This window comes from Sus scrofa, chromosome 2, assembly GCF_000003025.6.
Source record: "Sus scrofa isolate TJ Tabasco breed Duroc chromosome 2, Sscrofa11.1, whole genome shotgun sequence".
Lineage (NCBI taxonomy): Eukaryota > Metazoa > Chordata > Mammalia > Artiodactyla > Suidae > Sus > Sus scrofa.
In genome coordinates, this window is record NC_010444.4 from 76,390,223 (window position 1) to 76,402,179 (window position 11,957).

Below are 11,957 nucleotides of genomic sequence, written 5' to 3' on the forward strand. Positions count from 1 at the left end.
TGGCCAGCAGAGAGCCAGTGGATGAGGGCAGGTGTGGTGACCATGGAACGAGGCTAGGGGAGCAGACGGGAGAGGGCGAGTATGGGTGTATGGGGAAGGTAAAGGCCTGAGGGCCCAATGAGTGGATGGACATTGGGGTGACCAGTGGGGCCCTGGAAGGGCAGGAGCGGGAGCAATGCCAAGGGCCCTAGCCCTGTGGTTGGAGGGCTTCCGTGTTCCTTGGGGGGTGCTGGTGGCCTGGGCTTCCTGGGCCCAGAAGCAGGCGGTCTGGCGGTGTGTCCGCAGGGTGTGAGGGAGCGCGCCTACGCCAGCAGTGGGGAGGCCATCACCAGCCTGCCTGTCAGCATCCCGCTCAGCACCGTGCAGCCCAGCAAGCTGCCTGTCAGCATCCCTCTGGCCAGCGTGGTGCTGCCCAGCCGCGCTGAAAAAGTGGTGAGTGCAGGCCCTGGGCCGGAAGCAGGGTGCCCAGAGGGCACCACATGTGGAAACAGGGAGAGGCCTTTGTTTATGTTATTTCTCCTCGTGGCCTCGAGGCTTAGTCCCTTTCTGTTAAATTTTGTGTGGTTAAAAATCAGTCTGACTGCGATGCTCAAGAGAAATAGGACCTGCGATTTCCAGATTCGGTTACAATAATATTTTCTGTCTTTGTTGTAGACCTTTTTTAGTAAAAGGTGGTGTGTTCTGGTGGAGAGAGAGTAAAATTTCCAGATTCTATAGAAACTTCTCCTTTCCTTCTGGTCCTCATTTGCATTCTGCCTCATACCTGTGGACTTGGAGATGGCACTGCTGAATAGCCTGGGCTGTTTTTTGTGTTTATAGAGACATCATTCACATACCGCTCACCCCTCTGAAGTATACGGTGCAGTGCAGTTCTTTTTAGAATGTTCAACAGAGTTGTGGAGCCACCTCTAATTCCAGAATGTTCTATCACCCCAGAAAAAGCCCCTTTTCCGTGAGGAGTCACCCCCACCTTCCCCAGCCCCTGACAACCAGGACCCCTTCTCTGTGTCTGGGGATTTGCCTGTTCTGGACGTTTCCCATCCAGGGAATCCCACACTATATGTCCTTCTGTGTCTGCTTCTCTCACTGAGCATCATGGTCTCCAGGTCCGTCCACGTGGTAGCAAGTGTTCGGTGCTTCTCTCCTTTTCAGTATGTGACACTCTGTATGCGGAGGACATGGTGTGTGTGTGTCCCTTCACCTTTTGCTCCCACATTGGGCTGTTGTGAATCATGCTGCTGTGGACATGCATGTGCAGGCTTTGTGTGGCTGCTTGTTTTCATCTGGCTCCATGCAGGAGTGGAATTGCAGGCACTGGTCATCGCTGCAGCCCCTCATGTCCCCCTGCCTGTTCCTCCCTGGCCTGCCCCCAGTCAGCTTACTAGCCTGAGTGAGCCTTTAGAACTGAAGTCAGATAGCTATCCCTCATCTGGTCAGAACCTTCTGGTGGCTGCCACCGTGCTCGCTCCCTGAACAGTCACTTCCCCAACTCTTCTTGCTGAGGCGTGTGCCCAGGCCTGCTCCCAACCTGCTCTGCTGCTCCGACCCCGCTGACAGCCTGCACTTTCTGTCCACAGAGAAGCACCCCCAGCCCAGGCCCACAGGCCCGAGAGACCTCCACCACTCTTGAGAAGCAGATGGGTGCTAATGCCCATGGCGCCGGGGGCAGTGCTGCCGGGGGCAAAGGTCTTGCCCTGCCTCCCACAGGTGAGAAGCTCTTGGCCCAGCCGCGTGAGGCGTGGTCTCAGAGTGAGAGCTCAGCCAGCCTGATTCCCCCTGCCCCAGGTCTGAGCTGCACCAGGGCCTTGGTGGTCAGCAGCCACATGGCATGCCTTGGGGTCAGGAAGTGGGAAGCAACACACAAGTGACAGCCCAGGGCCCCTACCTGTCCTCACCTGGACCAGGGAAGGGGGGGTCTGTCGTGCCATGATGCAAAGAGCCTAGCTTCCTCACGCTCCCCCAGAGCATCCCCTGAGAAACTGTGTCCTTCTCACAGGCTTCACCTACGCTGGCTCAATGGCCATCAGTGGGACCCTGGCTGGCAGCCCGGTGCCACTTGCCCCTGGAGCTGAGCCCCCCGCCTTGGATGAGTCCTCCAGCTCCGGAAGTCTCTTTGCCACCATGGGGTCCCGCAGCTCCACCCCGCAGCACCCGCCCCTGCTGACACAGCCTCGCAGTTGTGGCTCTGCCTCACCCGCCCCTCAGCTCTGCACCAGCCCCCGGCTGGCCACCCAGGGCCCGCTCCCTGACGCCAGCAAAGGGGACCTCCCCGCTGAGGCTGGCTTCTCAGACCCAGAGAGCGAAGCCAAGAGGAGGGTCGTGTTCACCATCGCAGCCGGTGCTGGCAGTGCCAAGCAGTCGCCATCCAGCAAGCACAGCCCCCTGCCATCGGGCACTCGCGGGGACAGTGGCCAGAGCCATGGACAGGACAGCCGCAAGCGGGGCAGAAGAAAGCGGGCATCGGCAGGGACCCCCAGCCTGAGCTCGGGCGTGTCCCCCAAGCGCCGGGCCCTACCATCTGTCGCTGGCCTCTTCACTCAGTCTTCAGGGTCCCCCCTGAATCTCAACTCCATGGTGAGGCCCTGAGTGGCGTGGGGAAGGGCAAGGGGTGCTGAGGGGCCCACTGACGGTCTCCTGTGTCTGACTGACCCCTCAGGTTAACAACATCAACCAGCCTTTGGAGATCACGGCCATCTCATCCCCTGAGAGCTCTCTGAAGAGTTCCCCTGTCCCCTACCAGGACAATGACCAGCCCCCCGTGCTCAAGAAGGAAAAGCCCCTGAGCCAGACCAACGGGGCCCACTACTCCCCACTGACCTCGGACGAGGAGCAGGGCTCGGAGGATGAGCCCGGCAGTGCCAGGCAAGGGTGGGGGCAGGGCATGGTCGGGATGCAAGGCAGGCAGCTTCCACCTGCCGCTGGGTGGGGGGCCAGGGGTCACGACCTTGGGTGCTTCACACCGACCCATGGGCCATGGTCCCTCATGTGGGGCATGTCCTGGAGCAGACAGGCTACTTCCTGGATTGTTTCCCTTTAAGAAACGGGACCTCCCAGAGCCTCTTGCCACCTGGTGCTTAGTGTCTCCCTATGCCCAGAGTAGGGCTGACCTGCTGAGCCTGTAGGTCCTGGGTCAGTGGCCCATCATGGGGTGGCCCAGGGGTGCAGATGTCACTTGTTGGCAGAGAGGAGGGGAGGCCAGCTGACCACAGTGGGGAAAGAACCGAGAAGCGTGCCCTGAGGCTCTCAGAAACACTTTGTGTCTCTTCATCTGATGGTGGAGGGTCTTCTTCCTTCTTTTTCTTTGACCCCAGCTTTATTAGGTATAATTCACATATTCTACTACTCATTTAGAATGAGCAATCCAGTGATTTCTGATTTATTTATGGGGTTGTGCAGATATCACCACTATGGATTTTAGTACCTTTTTATCACCTTAGAAAGAAACCCCATACCCCTTAATAATCACTCTCCAACCCCTCCCCAGCCCCTGCCACACCATCTCCTTCCTGTCTCTATGAATCTGACTCCTAGGGATCTCCTGGGAGTGGACTCAGATAGTCTTTGTCCTTCTATGTCTGCTTCTCTCACTGAGCATCACGTCCTCAAGGTCCATCCATGTTGCAGCAGGTGTCAGAATATCCTTCCGGGGAGTTCCCGTCGTGGCGCAGTGGTTAACGAGTCCGACTAGGAACCATGAGGTTGCGGGTTCGATCCCTGCCCTTGCTCAGTGGGTTAACGATCCGGTGTTGCCGTGAGCTGTGGTATAGGTTGCAGACACGGCTCGGATCCAGCGTTGCTGTGGCTCTGGCGTAGGCCGGTGGCTACAGCTCCGATTCAACCCCTAGCCTGGGAACCTCCATATGCTGCGGGAGCGGCCCAAGAAATAGCAACAATAACAACAACAACAACAACAAAAAGAAAAGACAAAAGACAAAAAAAAAAAAAAAAAAAAAATCTCCTTCCTTTTTAAGGCTGAGTCGTATTTCACTGTGTGGATGGACAACCTTGTACATAATTATCCATCTTCCGTGCATGGACACTTGGCTTGCTTCCAGTTTTAAGCTCTTGTGAATCCTGCTGCTGCCATTTGTATATGTGTTTTTGTTTGAAAACCTGTTTTCAGTTTGCTCAGTACCTAGGAGTGGAATTGCTAGATTATGTGATACATCCATGTTTTAACTTTCTGAGGAACCAGCAGACTGCTGTGCACAGTTGCCCAGTCTTATATTCCTGCCAGCCATGCATGAGGGGGCCAGTCTTCCCACGCTGTCGCCAGCATTTGTTATTTTCTGTGTTTTTGTTTTTGCTTTCTAGATCCACACCCACAGCATATGGAGGTTCCCAAACTAGGTGTCATATCAGAGGTGTAGCTGCTGTCCTACACCACAGCCACAGCAACCCAGGATCCGAGCTGCGTCTGTGACCTACACCACAGCTCACAGCAATGCCAGATCCTTAACCTCCTGAGCAAGGCCAGGGATCCAACCTGCGTCCTCATGGATGCTAGTCAGATTTGTTAACTGCTGAGCCACGGCAGGAACTCCTCTGGGTTTGTTTTTGATATAGTAGCTATTCCCCTGGGTGTGGGGTATCTCCTGGTTCTGACAGTGTCTCCCTAACAGCTGTTGACACTCAGTATCTTCTCTTTCTCAGAGAGATGTCTCTTTAGGTCCTGGGCCCACACTTGAGGTGGGTTGTCTTGTGTTGTTAAATCTTAAGAGTTCTTGTGTGTTCTGGTCCATGACCCCCCTCCAGGTACACCATCCGCACTGTGCACTCTGCCCTCTGGTCATGTTCTCAGTTTGCTGCCCGTGTCCTGTGTCCTTCTCTCCTACAAGGCGCAGAAGTGTTACATCTCCTCGGGACTGGTTTCTATGTTGTCTTTGCTTGCCTGAGTTTCCAGGGTCTTGTTTGGGTTATTTTACCACAGATAGAAATTATGTTCTCAAAGCTCTGGATTTTTTTTAGGAGTTCTGTGTCCCTGGAGGTCAGGGTTCTTTTAGATGGTCCATAAAAATCCCGACACGTGAAACACACACCGTTTTGTAATTTGGTTCACCTACGGACACATACTAGATGGCAGTGTCCACTGTCTGTGGGTGACACGGTTCATAGAGCTGGGAGAACACTGAACATGGAGACAGCTCTTTCTGGCATTGGGGTTTGTCTCTGTGTATTGGGAAACAGCCTCCCTCCTCCTATGCTGGGGCTCAGCTCTCAGCCAAGCCACCATAGGCAGCATCTCGCCAGCATGGGGGCCGTTGCACAAGCTCGTGGGTGCCTGGCCTCCTTTAGGCAGGGCTCGCCTCCTTGGCAGTTTAGTGTAAATCTGCAGCTCTCTGACATGCACAAGGATGACAAACATTCATATCTCTTTTTTTTTGTTGTTCTTGATAGAATCGAGAGAAAAATTGCAACAATCTCCTTAGAAAGCAAATCTCCTCCGAAAACCTTGGAAAATGGTGAGTATCAGTGCTCACTGAAGCCTGAGTCCCTGGCACCATGATGTGACCCAGGCTGTGTCCCTGCTGCTCGGGCTGGACCTGCCTGGCCTGTGAGGAGCCCCACCGGGCATCCAGAGCTGTGCCTGCGTGGTGTCAGTTGTCACCTGGCCCCCTCAGTCCTTTCTCTGCAGGCAGCCACACCTACAACAGGTGCCCTCAGTGCTGGCTGGGCTAAATTGGGCCCATCTGGTCCTCTGAGCCACACACCTGCCCTCCTGCAGGGGCTGGCCTGTGCCTCCACCGAACCCAGGGCCTGTCCTGTCTTCCCAAAAGAGGCTTCTCTTGGGTGGAAGTCCTTCTGAGCTGGGAGTGGTCTGGTCCCCCACAACCTCCGCTTGGGCCTCATGGCCACTGCCTCTTCCATCAGGTGGCGGCCTGGCGGGAAGGAAGGTGCCGCCGGCCAGCGAGCCAGTCAACAGCAGCAAGTGGAAGTCCACGTTCTCGCCCATCTCCGACCTTGGCCTGTCCAGGGCGGCTGATAGCCCGTTGCAGGCCAGCTCCACTCTGAGCCACAGCTCCCTGTTTGCTTTCCGGCCCAGCCTGGAGGAGCCCAGCTCAGCCGACACCAAGCTGGCCGCCCACTCCAGGAAGAGCTTCTCGGGCACCCTGCCAGCGGCAGGCGGGTTGAGTCCCAGCAGCCACCCTGCCAGCGGCTTTGCCCTTGGCGGGGGCCTGGCAACCGACCTCAGTTTACACAGCTTCAGTGATGGTGCTTCTCTCTCCCACAAGGCCCCCGAGGCGGCTGGCTTGGGTGCGCCCTTGAGCTTCCCTGCCCCACGGGGCAAGGAGGGCGGCGCCTCAGAACCTGGCCCCTTCTCGAACAAGAGGCAGCTGGATGGACTGGGCCCAAAGGGCGAGGGGGGCCTGCCCACCTGCGGGCCCACGGACAAGGCCTCTCTGGTGCACAGCAAGGCGGGCAAGGGCCGTGACCGTGAGCCCGACGTGAAGAATGGCCACAACCTCTTCATGGCCGCCGCCACCGCACCCCCTGGGGGCCTCCTCAGTGGCCCAGGCCTCACCCCGGCAGTGTCCTCAGCAGGCAGCACGGCCCCGGCCACCCAGACACACCGGCCCTTCCTGGGCGCCTTTGCCCCCAGCCCGCAGTTCACACTGGGCCCCATGTCCCTGCAGGCCAACCTGGGCCCATCCGTGCTGCAGTCCCTGTTCAGTTCCGTGCCCGCCGCCGGCCTGGTGCATGGCTCGTCCGCCGCCACCAGACTGACCAACTCGCACGCCATGGGCAGCTTCTCCTCCGGGGTCGCTGGCGGCGCAGTTGGAGGTAGGCAGCGCCGTCCTGTCTGGTTAGGTCCCATGGGACCCACTTGGGGACGAGATGCGGGCCGCAGGGTTTAACCACCACTGTTTGCAGGTTCCCTTCCAGGGCCCCCTAAAGGGGGAGAGGCTGTGTCCACGTCTCCCTCCCGGTCCACTTTGCGCCCGCCACCTCGTTTCCTTTCAGGAAGCGCAGACGTGACTGTCGTGTGGGCAGAGCACTCACGCGTGAGTCGGCCTGTGCCAGGCTCTCTGGTTTGACGGCATCCCTCTTACTCTCAGAGGAGCCGGCGCCACGACTCAGCTCTCCTCCTCCCTGTGGAGGGGGAGGACACCGGCAAGCCTGATGCCGTGGGGGCTCCAGGCGGCCTTGGGGGCTGGCGCTCGCTGTGCATACCAGGCTCATGCAGGGTGGAGAGGAGCCCCGAGCTCACAGCTGGGGCCCCGGGGTGGGGAGAGGGGTGGCCTGGAGCTGTCCTGCAGGTAAGCCCCACTTGCCCGCGCTTTGCACCCGCACCTGTGATGCACGCGGAGCCGCAGCTGCCGTTTGCTCCCCCCTTTCCGCGTGCTTCTCTTGGCTTAACGAGATGCCCGCCTGTTGAAGCTGAGTTTTTCTCTCCTGTTTGCAGGTGTCTTTAACCACGCGGTGCCTCCCGCCTCCGCTCATCCGTTTGGAGCCAGTTTCGGCAGTGGGGCTGCATGTCGCAGCGCCACGCTGAGCTTAACCCCGCTGCAGGCGGTGGCCAGCACCCCGGCCTCTTCCTTTCAGGCCCCGTCCTCTGCGGAGCCGAGGCCGCCCCCACCCCCTCCCCACCTGGGCCGGCCCCCTCCAGGGCAGCCCGCCCTTCACGCACCGCCCCCCCCTAACGCTGCCTTGCCTCCTCCCCCCGCGCTGCTCCCGGCTAACTCTGAGCCCGTGCTTCTGCAGAACCTTGCGTCCCTCCCGGCTAACCAAGCTTTCTTACCTGCCTCCTCTGCCGCCTCTCTGCCGCCTGCTAACGCCTCTGTGTCCATCAAGCTGGCCTCCCTCCCGCACAAGGTGTCCCGCCCCTCCTTCACGGTGCACCACCAGCCCCTGCCTGGGCTGGCCCTGGCCCAGGCCACACCCATGATCCCGCAGGCCAGCTCCACGGGGCCGCCCGCCGTGTGGGTTTCCCTTGGCATGCCGCCTCCATATGCCGCGCGCCTTGCGGGGGTTAAGCCGCGATAAAGACCTTGCTTAGCTAGCAGTCCGTATTCTGTAAGGTAAGGCGAGAGCCTGAGCAGGCGGCCCATACCAGACACTGAACTGTCCTTCCTTTTGCAGAGAGCAGGCGGGCCCGCACGGCTCCGCAGAGGGGCCAGGGAGGCAAGGGACCTGGGGTGGCCTGAGCTTGCCACCGAGAGCAAGGGAGGGCGTGGCTAGCCCCGCCGCTGACTGGACCCTCTCACCAGGTCCCCCACGGAGGGGCCCAGAGGAGCTGGACAAGGCTGGAGTTCTGGCTCATCAGGCCCAGCTCAAGCTTGCTGCCACCCCAGGCTTGCTGTCTGCCGGCCAGGGTCCCAGCCAGCTCAGGATCCAGCTTTGCCTTCTGTGCGCTCTTGGGCCTTAGCCCATTTCCTTAAAGTAGGATTTAAGGCCCCTGGTACAGAGCAGACCTTCAGAGAACAGTGGTCACTGTTGGGTCATGTGTTGGGCTTAATTAGCTAAAGGCCTCTGCCTCTAGGGGCTGGTAGGTAAGGGTGGGCATGGCCCTGGCCACACAGGAAGGCAGGCCAGGCCGGTGGGCAGTGCCTTGTAGTCAGGACCACAGCACAGCTCCTCCTCTCAGCCTGTGAGTCTCAGACTGGCTGTGTGGGGTCTGCAAGGGACAGCATAGGAAGGGCCCGCCTTTGGGAGCTGGACAGGGCAGGTGTCTGTTAGGAGGGGCAGGCAGTTAGCTGGGCACGGTGCTCCTGGCCCGGCCACAGCTGGTGCTACATCCACTTCCCCTGGGACAGGGGCCTTCCTGGGCGAGCCCACAGCCCAGGGGGCAAGTACTCAAATGGAAACTGGGCACCAGGGCCAAGCTCAGGGCCTGCCTGCTGTCCTTGGCTGGCTGTCTTGTGTTTAAATGGAAACAGATGGGAGGCCGCTGGAGTCTGGTTAGGGTGCAGGTCAGCAGACAGCCTTGTCCGAGGCCTGGCGATGGACTATGCCTCAGTCCTGTTGCAGAAGCCTAGGAGGTAGGACAGCTTAGTGCACAGTGGCCTCGCTCCGTCATAGAAGATGTTGACTTGGAGAGGATAGATGTGCACATGGAGGTCGGGTGTCAGGCCCACGGTGGACACTGCCTTCCGTCCCCTGCCCCAGGCCCATCACAGGCAGCCCCAGCTGAACAGTACCCACCTCACACCCAGAGTGGTGACCAGGGAGGGACTCAGTTCCAAGGTTTCGGGGGGGAGGTGGGGAGAGGAGGCCAGAACCCAGGCAGCACCCCACGCACACTGCAAAGGCTTGGGATGGGGACATCCCGCCTCTGACGGGCCAGGGGCGCAGCACAGGGGTCCTTGAAGCCACCACCTTGGTCCGTCTGTTGGTCTGTCTGTAGGCGGCTTTGGTCCCCTGGCCCAGAGGAGCGCCTAGGCTCGTGGAAGACACTAACACTGTGCTGCCTTTCCTCCCGTGCCATCTCCGCAGGTAACTAGGATTTCTACCTCAACCGCGAGACTATGCAAGGACAGGGCGGGCCGGCGGTGCCGCGCCCACCACAGGACGGCAAGGACGGACAGAAGCCAGAGGACAGGCTCTACTGTGAATCAGCGCTGCGCAGAACTGCGGAGACGGCTCCTGGGGCCTGGCTCCAGCCTGTACTGTCGATAGTTTTAGATAAAGTATTTATCGTTTTTTAAAAAGTATAAACAATTTTGACTTATTTTATTCCACTGAAGTCGTAAAGGCAACCTATTGAGAAGTGTAAATACTATATATGAGAGGATCTATATAAAGACATCTACCGAAGGACTGGCCCGCCCGGAGACGCCGCCAGCCGGGCCGGTGCTATCTTGTCGCCAGGCTCGCGCCTCCATGTCCTCTTGGTGCTGACTCTCGAGGTTGACCAACGCCAAACCAGTCCTTTGAAGCGCCTGCCCAGTGTGTCCCCACCACTCTTCCTATACCAAAGGCAGCGTCTCCAGGTGGAGGCGGTTCCTCAGAGAAGGCCCGCCCACTCAGCACTGTGAACGGACGCAGCCCGGTCCGGGATCCGCCTTTGGCATAGGAAGGGCCGGGTCCACCAGCGGCAAGGCTGCAGTGGCGGAGCCTCAAGGAGGGGACCCGCTCTGAGTGGTGCTGTGAGGAGGGTCTGGTACCCGACTCTTGCCTGGCTGGCTCGTGTGACAAGTGCATTTACTTTTGTACGTCTCTGCTCATCCTGCTCGCGCCGCAGGCCACCCATGCAGGGTTGGCTCCCATAGTGGTGGTTGGAAATGCGGGCAGGTTAGTTGTGGGTGCCTGGTGTGTCTACAGGAGAGTCACGCTGACGGGTGACAGTATTTTATAGAGATGTGATGAAAATTTATAAATTTCATAGACTTGACTTCATTTATTTTTAGATTTTATGACGAATGCACAGTAAACTAAAGAGAAAAGTGAGGGGAAACCTTCCTATTAAAGTGCACGGTGGCGCTGGCCCAGGGTCTGCCCACCAACCCCACAGCTGGGGATGACACCTGCCCCATGTGGAGGGGCCATGGTGGTGCTTGGGAACAGGAGCATTGGGGGTGGCCGGGCAGCAGGCATCCCCTGAGGCCCCCAGGTAGCCGGAAGGGCTCTCACCCCTCTTGCATAGTTTTTGTGACCGGTCCTGGGTTCCTGGTGGGGCAGTGTTGTCTGTGCCTCCTGAGCACTTCTCAGTCCCCTGAAAGGGCGGACATTGGCCAAAGGTGCTGGCAGGGAGCCCAGACTCTTGAGATGGGTGCCCTGGCCAAGGCTGGGTGCAAGGGGTCAGAGCCCCGTCCTTAGGTGCTTGCTCCAGAGATGGCACTAGCCAAGGAGTGTGGGAGGTGGGCCTTCCATGGGGATCTGATTTGAGCCTCCCCCAGTCTGGCCCACACAACCCCACCCCTGAGGTGGATGCCCAGAGCCCTCTGCTTGCCCGAAAGGGTCTGTCTGGTGGCCAGAGCCTGGGCCTGCTTCCTGATCTCTGGGGAGGTCTAGAGCCAGCCTTGCGGGCAGGTGGGCGGAGGCCCTGTGGGACAGGACACAGGCCATGAGGGCAGAGCAGGACAGCCCTGTGCAGGCAGCAGTTGGGGCTGGAGATAGTGCCCCTCCTGTGACCAGCCACCCTGCCCCTGCCCTCCAGGGCAGCGCTTCCCAGGCACGATGGTGCTGGCCTGGCCCTGACCCCCAGGCCCCTCTCCAAAAGGCCCCTCCCTGTGTCAGGAGTACAAGGCTCCCTGAAAAGCTGCAGGGCCAACAGGAGTGCCCGTCTGGAACAAAGCAACACTGTACACAAACACTGCGTCACTCGTTGGGGGGGTGGGCTTGAGACCGCCACACCTAGTTGTCCTCTGCACACCCTCATGGGCCCAGGGCCTGCCGCACAGGGTGCCCAGCTCAGCCTCTTCTCCAGTCCCAGACCCTCGGCCTGAGCTCAGCCACTGACCACAGGAAGGACCTGCCGCTGCTGTTGACGCGGGCACTTCAGGTCTGATGGCTACAGTTTTTGCTCAGGAAAACCTAACAACTAAGGCGACCCTCCCTTCCTCTAGGAATCGTGACCTATTTAAAAACTCACCGCTGTTATTTATCCTGCTCGAGGTCCGACCGTTGGTTCTCTTTCGCTCGTCCAACCACGCTTTCTCACATCTCCACCTCAGTTTGTAAGGCTTTGCTTTGTTGTTCTGGTAGCCTGTGTTTCAGATGGGGCGCTGGCTCCCCTCTTCCCAAGGGAACCCCACTACACTCTGCGTTTCCACTTCTAGACGCTGTAATAAAATACCTGTTTTCACTTGAACCTGGTCTGGTGGCAGTGTTTCTTCCTAGTTGTGACATGTCAAATCCTAGAAAGCGGAGGGGGTCCGGGGCTGCTCTCCCATCCACCAAGCAGGGAACACCACCAGCTCTGAAGGTGGACAGCAGGGCCCACCTCTGGGAGGCCCAGCCCCTCAAGAGCGTACACCTGATTAGGTCAGGCCCACCCAGGGCAACCTCCTTTTTGA

At 59.0% G+C, this 11,957-nt stretch overlaps 1 protein-coding gene across 8 annotated transcripts in view; it reads left to right on the plus strand.

The window, feature by feature from the left end:
* Positions 1-11,752, plus strand: part of DOT1L (DOT1 like histone lysine methyltransferase) — a 62,523-nt gene extending 50,771 nt beyond the window's left edge. For 4 of the 8 annotated variants that reach the window (XM_021084186.1, XM_021084185.1, XM_021084187.1 and 1 more), the window contains 8 exons: positions 286-432; positions 1,578-1,707; positions 1,997-2,574; positions 2,657-2,862; positions 5,398-5,462; positions 5,872-6,783; positions 7,406-8,021; positions 9,436-11,752. In XM_021084186.1, coding sequence (XP_020939845.1) covers positions 286-432; positions 1,578-1,707; positions 1,997-2,574; positions 2,657-2,862; positions 5,398-5,462; positions 5,872-6,783; positions 7,406-7,986 — 2,619 coding nt within the window. In that variant the 3' untranslated portion in view covers positions 7,987-8,021; positions 9,436-11,752. Of the gene's footprint in view, positions 1-285; positions 433-1,577; positions 1,708-1,996; positions 2,575-2,656; positions 2,863-5,397; positions 5,463-5,871; positions 6,784-6,873; positions 8,022-9,435 lie in introns of those variants that run through there. The other 4 variants (XM_021084189.1, XM_021084191.1, XR_002341703.1 and 1 more) reach the window with 3 other exon arrangements.